A 10199-nucleotide genomic window follows, 5' to 3' on the forward strand; every position below is an offset into this window, starting at 1 on the left:
GGCTGCCCTTTCAAGGTACCACAGAGTGGGTGGCTCAGAACTACAGCAATTTAGTGTCTCAGTTCGGAGTCCAAAGTCAAGATAGGGGCAGAGCCATGCTCCCTCGTAGGGAAGGGTCCTTCTCCGCCCCTTCTGGCTTCTGGTGGCCCCAGATGTTCCTTGACTGGTGGCCAGTCTCCACAGGGCATTCTTCCCATTTCTCCACGTCACCTTTCCTCTATATCTGTGCCCAACTCCCCCCCTTCTATGAGGTTGTTGTTGTTTAGTCCCTGTGTCGTGTCCAACTGTTTTGTGATCCCATGGACTGTAGCCCTCCAGGCTCCTCTGTCTGTGGGACTTCCCAGGCAAGAATACTGGAGTGGGTTGCCACACGCTCCTGCAGGGGATCTTCCCGACTCAGGGATGGAGCCGGCATCTCCTGCTTGGCAGGCAGGTTCTTTACCACTGAGCCACTTGGGAACCCCTCTTTATGAAGACAGCAGCCAGACTGGATTGGGGACCACAGACTCCAGCATGATCAAGATCATCTGCAAAGATCCTATTTCCTGCTAAGGTCATATTCACAGCTCCTGGAGGCAAGGACACAATTCAGCTCATCACAGAGCCAAACCTGAGAGGGTCCATCTCCACTGCAAACCCATTGGAGACACTGCCTCCGGAGAAAGCCGGCAGGGGAGGGAAGGAGGGGCATGAAGGGTGCTCAAACTGCAGCTGGGGCCTGCTGGGCATGAGGGGTCTGCACTTCTGCCTGGTTAACTCAGAGGCACGAGGCAGAGTCCAGGCCGGGGGAGTAGGCGGGAGCTATGCTGTAGCTTCCCAGGTGGCACTAGTGGTAAAGAATCCGCCTGCCAGTGCAGGAGATGCAAGAGACGTGGGTTGGATCCCTGGTTGAAGAAGATCCCCTGGAGGAGGGCATGGCAACCCACTCCAGTATTCTTGTCTGGAGAAGCCCATGGACAGAGGAGCCTGGCCCGCCAGAACGCATGGGGTCACGAAGAGTCAGACACGATTGAAGTGATTTAGCAGGCTCGGACGCACGCTGTAGCTCAGGAGGGCAGAGGCCGCACACAGAGTCCTCGGAGAGATGAGAGCCAGCCAGTGGGAGCAAACGACAGAGGTTGGCCAGGCCATCGGGCAGATGCTGGTGGGGCTGGAGGAGGCCAAGGTGCCAGCGTTTCAACCTCCAGTGGGTCCCTCAGGGCAGCTTTTGCATGCTGTGCAGATGAGCAGAGGCCAGTGGAAGCAGGATGAGGCACTGCTCCGGACAGACATCGCTGCGCACACACGGGGCTCGGCTCCAGCACCGGCTCGGGTCTCAGGCGCCTTTCTCCCCTGCGCCCACCCTGGTCCGCGAACAGGACAGGCCTGGCGCATGTGCAAAACGGCCGGGCCCCCGTGGCGTCCACGACTGCACCTGCGGCGCGAGGAGGGCTGGAAGCCCCCGAGACCCCACCCGGGCCCTGTGTGCTCCCAGAGGGCCTGGACTGGGGCCATGCTCTTGGCCCTCCGCCTCCTCCCTGCCTGTTTCTGAGCTACAGAATCTTATCTCTCCCCCACCTTGGGCTCTTAGGGCAAATTCTTCCCTTATCATCTGTGGCAGCCGCCTCTGCTGCAACGTGTCTGGGGTCCCCGGCCCTATTTGTCTAGCCTGTCTGCTGGGTACTCTCCTCTCGAGCGACGCCTGGCTCCCTCGCTCCCTCTTTCAGGCTCTCTTTTTCTCTCCTCTTTCTCTCTCTCTCCTCTTTCGGGGCCCTATCCTGGTTGCTATGGCAACACTGCAGCGGGTACCAGGTGGTGGTTGGGGGCAGGGAGCCGAGAGTGCCGCAGCCTCCGCCATTTCTGATGCCAGGCACCCTCGAGGCGCAGTGGCGGGGGCTCATGGTAGGGGGGCACTCGGGGCCTCCCCAGGCCTCGCAGGTTTCTCCTTGGCCATGGGAGGTGGCGACAGGGGAGGGGTGGGCATGAGAGTGAGGATATAAGGGCATCGTGGCTGGGGGTGGGGAGGATAAAAGGTGAGAAGTCAAGGTGAACAGAAGGATGAGCAGACTGGCAGGAGGCAGGTTTGTAGAGAGCCTGCGGGAATGGACCCCTTCCATGGGAGCTGGGAGTGGGTTGCGGGGTGGGGGTGAGGGGGGGTCGCTGAGGCTAAGACGAACGCAACTCCAGCTCCTGCTGCCTTGTAGAGAGATGGTCATGACCAGGCCAGGCCTCCCTCAGACTTTGCAGGAGATGAGGGCCTAGCCTAGCTGGGGACAGAATGGTAGCCAGCCCAGAGGAGGCAGGAGTGGGAGCTGGAGGGATGGCGATCCAGGAAAAGGTGGAGAGAGCGATAGGACAGAGAGAGACACGAGATGGAGACAGAGAACCAAGGGAGGAAAATGCTGAGGAGGAACGTTGACAAGAAACCCGGGTGCCAAGGCACCGATGGTGGCTGGGTTTGGGGCAAGGATGGTGACTAGAAATACAGGAGAAGCAGCAAGGGGACAGACAGAGCCCAGAGTCCAGCGTCACCATCTCCTCTCCCCTGCTCCCAACCCTCTCTACCCCCAACCCAACCAGGATGCAGTTTCCATGACAACCTGGCTGGCCAGAAAGGGGGGCGGGGGACTGCAGAGGAAATTTTCCACATCAGCAGGAAGACAGGAGGATGTGAGGCAGAGAAAGAACAGGCTAGATGGGGGGGGGGGCGGTGGCACGCACAACGCAGGGTCCTAGAACCCCAAACCATCTTGCCCACTGTCCCCAGGATCCTCCTTCTGCCCCCACGCAGCACCCCCTCACCCCCACCTTTGGGCCACTGCAGGGAAGGGGGAAGGTTCAGGAGAGGACCGAGGGTCAGAGTCCAAAGATCAGCCGCTGCCCAAACCTCTTGTGTGTGGTGAGAGGGGCAGCAGGCAGCAGAGTTCAGACGCAGACCACTGAATTCAAGGGCATGGCCCTCGACAGGGTCCCGAGGAAGGTGGGGATAGTGGGCTACGGCCGCCTCGGTGAGTCCTTGACTGTCTGGGGCCTCTCCCCCAGGTCTCTTTCTGGAGCCTCAAAAGCCTGTGTCCTCCACCAACATTCCTTTCATCTCTGTCTTGATCTGTGGCCTGGCTGATTCTGCCTAAGCATGTTCCACTCCCCACCATGGGGCTCCGGTCCCTCAGGGTCTCTGTCCTCCGACTCTTGATTCTCTGCCCTCCACCTGTTTTTGTGTACCCCCACCCCGGGTCCCTGTCCTCCTCTCTGGGTCCCTGTCCCCCTCTCTCTGGGTCCCTGTCCCCATCTCTCTGGGTCTCTGTCCCCTCTCCCTGAGTCCCTGTCCCCCTCTCTCTGGGTAGGTACATGTGCCCCCTCTGAGTCTCTTTGCTTCTCCCCAGGACAGTCCTTGGTCTCCCACTTGCTGACTCAGGGATCAGAACTGGGCCTAGAACTTGTTTTTGTCTGGAACCGTGACCCAGGACGAATGGCGGGGAGCATACCCCCTTCCCTCCAGCTCCAGAACCTTGCTGCTCTCGGGGAGAGGTCAGTGACCTCGCCAGCAGGACTCTCTTAAACTCTTATTCTGGCCTCCTTTAGGTGCTGTGTGCTCTCAGGCAAGGCCCTTACCCTCTCTGGTCCTCGCTCACCCAAACGTGAAACAGGACAAGCCTCCATCCTACTTCCCCTCCCAGGCCAGAGTGAAACATGACAGGCCTCCACAGACTCAGGGAACCTGGGGACTAGGGGGAGGTCCAATACCTCTTCAAGGCCTTCCCCGCCTCTCTCCTGTCTCCCAGGCACCCTGACCTTGTGGTGGAAGTGGCCCATCCGAAAATAATCCAGGAATCTGGGGCAGAAATCCTGCGCTATGCCAATCTCCTGGTGAGCCCCGCCTCTTCCGCCTTGACGCCACCCAACCCTAAAGTGGGATCCATCTCCTGACCTCAGCTCCCCACTTCATCTGCCCCAGGTGGGGTCCCCCTCAGCCCTGGCTGACCAGGCCACAGAGCGGCAGCTCCTGGAAGCCTCATATCGCTGGGGCCACGCTGTGTTCGTGGCCCGGGGGGCTCTGTGGGGCGCGGAGGACATCACCAGGTTGGACGAAGCCGGGGGCCTCCAGGTGAGTGCCCGGGGCACTCCCCGGGAATGAGAGGCGGCCAACAGGCACACCCAGGCTCCCTGACCCCAGCTCTCACTTCCAGAGCCTCCGTGTCACCATGGCCACACACCCTGATGGCTTCCGGCTCGAGGGACCCCTGGCTACAATGCGCAGTACCGGGCCTCGCGCTGTGCTCTATGAAGGCCCTGTTCGCGGGCTCTGCCCCCACGCCCCCCGAAACTCCAACACCATGGCGGCGGCTGCCCTGGCCGCCCCCAGCCTGGGCTTCGACCGTGTGATCGGGGTGCTTGTGGCTGATTTCAGGTGAGCGGAGCTGAGTAGAGGTCTGGGCTGGGGCCAGGCCAGCTAGACTGACCACCCTGCTTGCCCCAGCCTCAAGAACATGCACGTGGTGGATGTGGAGCTGAGCGGACCCCCGGGACCCACAGGCCAAAGCTTCGCTGTGCACACACACAGAGAGAACCCCGCAGAACCAGGCGCTGTCACCGGCTCTGCCACCGTCACCACCTTCTGGCGCAGCCTCGTGGGTACGGCCAGGCTCCTCCTGGGCACTAGCGGCCCCTCTCCCCAAGCCCCAGGCGGAGCTTGAGTCTCAGGCTTTCTGAGTCTGCAGTTCTGATTCCGTCTCTGTCGACTGATCTTTATTTCTGAGTCTCCTGAACCTTCTTCTCCACGACGTTGTCTTTATAGATCTCTCTCTCTCTCCAAGTCTCCTCTCCCAGACTCCGTGTCCCTGTCTCTCGGGGACTCTAGCATATATGTGAGTCTCTCCACCTGCCAGGTGTCTATCCCTCTTCCTCTAGGTTTTGGCCCCCCTCTGGGTCTCTGTTCCCCTCTGAGTCTCAGTCCCTCCCTCTAGGTCTTTCTCCGTCCCCACAGTGGTCTGTTCCTTCTTCCAGGTGTCTGTCACTCCTCATCTCTCTGTCTTAGCCTTTCATTCCCCGTATCTCCCTCGCAGGCTGCTGCCAGCTCCCCTCCAAGCCGGGGGTCCATCTCTGCTGAGAAGCCTCCCCCTTCCCAAGAGGACTTCCTCATCTCATTATTTACCTCCCACCACCACCGACCCACTGCTGCCCTGGCCTCAGTGTCCCCAGACATCCCTCTGGTCTCAGTAAACATTGGAGGCTGTTCTCCCTGCGTGGTCTGGTGTTTGATCACTTTCCCTTCCGTGACATCACGCTGCGTCGTCACGCTAGGCATGACGCCAGCCCAGGGAACGGACGTACAGGGAAGTAACACCCCTAGAAGCTGTCGCGAGAGCCTCCTCACTACGTTTCCCAGAAGCTTCGGAGCGGCAGGAGGCGTGGAACTGTGAGAAGGAGAGGACCGATTTAGGGCACATTTCCGGGACTCTTCGAAGGGCCGACGGAAGTTGTAGTCCTGGGTTCTCGGGGCGACAGCGGACTTCCGGGCCACGCTTCCCGGACGTTCCACGAGGAGCTCTCGCTCTCGCCGGAGTCGCCGGGAATCGTAGTCCGGCTCGCGGGGGCCGCCGGGAGCTGTAGTCCGTCCCACCTGCCCAGTCAGCGCGGTGCCGCCCGCCCTGCGCTCTCGGAGCCCGGAGCCGCCGCCCAGGGGGATGCGGGAGCCCCCGGTTTGGGGGAACAGAGAGGCAGGCGGGGTGAGGGGCATTTCCAGGCAGCGGAGCGGGCGAGCACCATGGTTGGGGTACAGGTCGGGGAGACAGCTCTGTTACTCGGTGTCCGGGGAGGGGGCCCTGTTGCCAGGTGACAGGAGGAGAGAACTCTGTTGGTTGGTGACAGGGGAGGGGAGTCTTCTGTTGCTAGGCGACCAGAAGAGACCCTGTTACCTAGAGACGGGGAGGAGGCTTCCTCTATTGCTAAGTAACCAGAGGAGAGCCTGGTTACCTAGTAGGGGCCTTGGGGGGCGGGGGGAGAGGAGGCTCCTCTGTTGCTAGGTAACCAGAGAGGAGGCCTGTTACCTAGGGACAGGGGAGGGGAGTTCTCTGTTGCTAGGTGACCACCACAGGGACCCATTCACTTAGGGATGTGGCGGGGGCCGGGGCGGGGGTGGGGCGTGGGGGGCGGGGGGAGTGGTCCTCTGTTGCTAAGCGAGAGAAGAGAGAGCTTTTTTCCTAGAAATAGGGAATGGAGGTACTCTGTTGCCAGGAGATCGCCAGAGTCAGGGGCCCCTCAGGCTGCCCGAGCCCCGACTCAATGACGGTGGCCCCGAGGGCCTGCTGGCAGGTTGGGCTTCCAGATCCCAGACTCCTAAGCACCTTCTCCCCCCACCCCTCCAAGCAGGAGCCGAGGACGGCATGTCCCAGGCCCCAGGAGCTCAGCCAAGCCGGCCCTCCGTGTACCACGAACGGCAACGCCTGGAGCTCTGTGCCGTGCACGCCCTCAACAACGTCCTGCAGCAGCAGCTCTTCAGCCAGGAGGCTGCCGATGAGATCTGCAAGAGGTGACCATCACCCACCCCAACCCCTGGAGAAGCAGGGCTCATGGAGGCGGGGACACCCACCTGGGTCTCGGAGCAAAGTAAGGCCCGGGGCACAGCCCTGCGGCTTTCTGCTGCCCCATCCCCTGCCCGGCTGGACTCCGGGACTCAGAAACCAAGATGTTACCCAGGCGTCTGCTCACCCCGCTGACCTCAGCCCCTGACCAGGCCTCAGCCTTTTACCTAGGCCCCTATCCTCACTGTCTTCCCACCTCCCAGCTTCTGGTTTATCTCCTTCAGTCCCGGCTACACAAGGCTCCAACACTGCACCTGCCCCTCCCCAACTCCCAGGGCTCCCCCAGCACCCCTGGCAGAAGCCGCAGGCTCCGCCCCCAGCCTGATAACCAAAACCCTGTGTGCTGTGGTCCCCACCCGTCTCTGCAGCTTCTTATCTCACTGCTTGCTTCCAGACAAATGCCCTCTAGTCTCTGAATGAGCCCCACATGGTGCCTCTGGGCCTTTGCACAGGCTGTTCTTTCTGCCTGGCACGGCTCTCTCTTCTTGGCAGCCTGGAGTGTGCTGCCTCACTATTCAGTATTTCAAACATCACTTCTTTGTTATCTCTCTGCCTGAGCCCCTCCTCTCTGGCCCCACTGCCTTCTGGACCCTCCCCTCAGCCTTCAGTCTCTCCCCTCCAGTCAGTCCCCCGTGTGATCCTACGCCCCGAGACGACCCTTTCTCCCCATCTCTTGCTCACAGCCCTCCCATGCCTCCGCCCCTGCCATCCTCAGGCCAGTCCCAGGCCCTCAGACTGATTATTTTAGAATGTATTCATCCCCTCCCATCATTCAGAACAGGAATCAATCAACTCTTTCATAGCTCAGCCATGCTGGAGACTCAGAGATGAGTCCACTGTGAGCCCCTGCCCTAAGGGAAGCCAGGGAAACAGATACACAGAGAAAGAATACACAGCTTTCCCCCTCTCCGGCCCCTCCCCCTGCCTTGCCCCCCAAAGGCCCGGAGACATAACAAAGTTGCCTTTGTCTCAAGGAGGCGGGGCCCAGAGACAAGTGGGCTGGGGGACAGCTGGAGAGAAGGCGGGGGGCAGGAGCACAGGAGATGTGCTGGGTCAGGTGGCTGCAAGGAATGGGGTGGGCATGGAGCCAGGAGGCCAGCAGGGCCCAGATCCTGCCAGGGACGCCTGGGGGCTGGGGTTCTCTCCTGGGGTGACGAGGGTGCCAGGGACGGCTGGGGCAAGGGCAGTGCTGGGTGTAGAAGGAGCCCCCAGGAGGGGTGAGATTGGAAGCTGGTGAGGGTCCAGGAGGAGGGCAAGGCCTGAGCAGAGCTGTGGGTGGGGGACAGGGTCTACTTCGCTGAAGACAGGATGAGAGAGTCGGGGGACAGGAGGAACATGGCTGGGGGTAATGAGTCGGCAAAGGGTTGAAGAGAGGGAAGAGTCCCATGGTGGGGTGACTCACGGACCCTGGGACGCTATGGCCCTGTGGTGGAGGGGGAGGCCTTCTCAGGAACCCCCAACTCAGGAGGCCCTGACCACCTCCCACTCAGGTTGGCCCCAGACTCCCGGCTGAACCCCCATCGCAGCCTCCTGGGCACCGGCAACTACGACGTCAACGTGATCATGGCTGCCCTGCAGGGGCAGGGCCTGGCTGCCGTGTGGTGGGACCGAAGGAGGTGCGGCCATAATGCTGCGTCATTATGGGGGTGGGTGCGGGGGGACGGTGGCTGCTGGGGCACGAAGCAGGGGGAGGGGACGGTGGATGGGAAGGAGGAAGAAGGGGCAGATGGGTGGAGGGTTTGCAGCGGTCGATAACGGGTGGCTGGCCCACTGAGGGCTCAGGAGGTAGTAGAGGGACAGTCAGGGCGTGAGCTGATGGATAGATGATAGGCAGATTGATGGGTAAGTGGACGGTGAATGGGTAGGTTGGGTGATGGGATATATGAATGGGTGGGTGGTTGAGTGAATGAAAGATAGATAAAGGATGGATCATTGATACGTGTGACGTGCTCAGTCAGCCGTATCCAACTCTGCGACCCCATGGACTGTAGCCTGCCATGCTCCTCTGTTCGTGGAATGTTCCAGGCAAGAGTAATGGATTGGGTTGCCATTTCCTGCTCCAGGCCAACCCAGGGATCGAACCCGCATCTCTTGCGTCCCCTGCATTGGCAGGCAGATTCTTTACCCCTGAGCCACCTGGGAAGCCCTCAGTTGATAGGCAGTGGATACCAAACATCCAAGATGGTTGGTTGGATGGACGGATGGAAAGAGCAGATGAAGAGTTGGGTGGGTGGTGGAGGAGATGTTGGGCTGCCAGCTGGCTGGCTGCAGGTTGATTGCATTGGTAGGTGAATGAGTGGGTCAAGGAAGAGCATGGATGGTGGGTGACTGTTCTATGGCTAGGAGGCTTGGATGGGTGGGTGGTGCATAATGAATAGATGATGGGTAGAATCAGCGGTAGATGTGTCAGGAGTGGATGCGGAGAGTGGATGGTAGAGTTGTTGGGCAGGTGGTGCTTGGGGCTTGGCTGGGTGGGTGCATGACGCATGGGTAACAAATGGTCAGGCGGATGAGGGTGAAGGGTGACTTGTTGGGTGGGTGGCTGACTGGGAGGTCTGGGTGAGTGGCAGCAGGTAAGTGGAAGGAAGCAAAGGGTGGGCTGATGGAGGCGAGTCCCTGGGTGGGCTCCGGCGGGCACCCGCCCAGGCTCGGGGCTCTGATGGCGCGTCCCCGCCCGGCCCGCAGGCCCCTGTCCCAGCTGGCGCTGCCCCGGGTACTGGGGCTGATCCTGAACCTGCCCTCGCCCGTCTCGCTGGGGCTGCTGTCCCTGCCCCTTCGCCGGCGGCACTGGGTGGCCCTGCGCCAGGTGGACGGCGTCTACTACAACCTGGACTCCAAGCTGCGGGCGCCCGAGGTGCTGGGCGACGAGGACGGCGTCAGGTGAGGGGTGGGGGGCGCGGCTCCAGGGCCGGGGGCCATGGGGATGCGGCCTGTCCCCCGCTCCACACCCAACCCACCCCAGGCCTCAGCCTCCCCGTGTCTGCGCACAGGGCCTTCCTGGCGGCCGCGCTGGCTCAAGGTTTGTGCGAGGTGCTGCTGGTGGTAACCAAGGAGGTGGAGGAGCAGGGCTCCTGGCTGCAGGCAGACTGACCCCAGGAGGAGGGGCCCACGGCTGCCCGCCCGGAGCGGTCCCCGAGACCAGCCTTCCGAGCAAGCGCCGGGGCCGGGGCAGTACACCTCGTGGACTCAGCGGAGGCCCCGCCCCCTGCCCCGTACGCCCCGCCCCCTGCCCGGCCTCCTGCCGCTGCTGCCTCAATAAACCCGGTAATTTGCTCCCGGCCTGGCCCGTGTCTCACCTGGGACCCCTCTCCTTCAGTTTATCAGAGAGACCTAAGCGGGTTAGGCTACCTCCTGCGACGCACTCACCTCTCAGGACGTCGGTTTCCTCATGTGGGTGGGGCGGGGAAGCACAGGGGGAAAGCAATGCAATCCTTACCCTCTGAAGGCCCGAGGGGGAGACTAGGAACAAACAAATCGGTGCAGGCCAGAGAGTACGGGGAGATGAGCCCCACGAAGAAGGCGAGGGTTGACTTCTCAACGCCCAGCTTGTCCACCAACTGGCAGTCGTGGCCCCAAAAGACATCTCCGACCTCATCCAGGAACCTGTGAGTCTGGCTAATCCGCAGATCTCAAAGGCGG

At 61.5% G+C, this 10199-nt stretch overlaps 2 protein-coding genes across 2 annotated transcripts; both read left to right on the forward strand.

Annotated features, from left to right (window-relative positions):
• The first annotated feature begins 2932 nt into the window (after positions 1 to 2932).
• ASPDH (aspartate dehydrogenase domain containing) lies at positions 2933 to 5086 on the forward strand. The gene is made up of 7 exons (XM_005898436.3): positions 2933 to 2987; positions 3363 to 3507; positions 3762 to 3846; positions 3935 to 4084; positions 4167 to 4387; positions 4457 to 4611; positions 5043 to 5086. The coding sequence occupies exons 1-7, from the start codon at positions 2933 to 2935 to the stop codon at positions 5084 to 5086; spliced, it is 855 nt and encodes a 284-aa protein (XP_005898498.2).
• A 485-nt stretch (positions 5087 to 5571) lies between these two features.
• Positions 5572 to 9833, forward strand: JOSD2 (Josephin domain containing 2). Its single transcript, XM_070387297.1, has 5 exons — positions 5572 to 5705; positions 6349 to 6508; positions 8051 to 8176; positions 9246 to 9440; positions 9551 to 9833. Exons 2-5 carry the CDS (start codon positions 6363 to 6365, stop codon positions 9648 to 9650), a joined length of 567 nt encoding a protein of 188 aa, XP_070243398.1. The 5' UTR covers positions 5572 to 5705; positions 6349 to 6362; the 3' UTR covers positions 9651 to 9833.
• The last annotated feature ends 366 nt before the right edge of the window (positions 9834 to 10199 follow it).

Source organism: Bos mutus, chromosome 18, assembly GCF_027580195.1.
Source record: "Bos mutus isolate GX-2022 chromosome 18, NWIPB_WYAK_1.1, whole genome shotgun sequence".
In the NCBI taxonomy this organism is placed as follows: Eukaryota; Metazoa; Chordata; class Mammalia; order Artiodactyla; family Bovidae; genus Bos; species Bos mutus.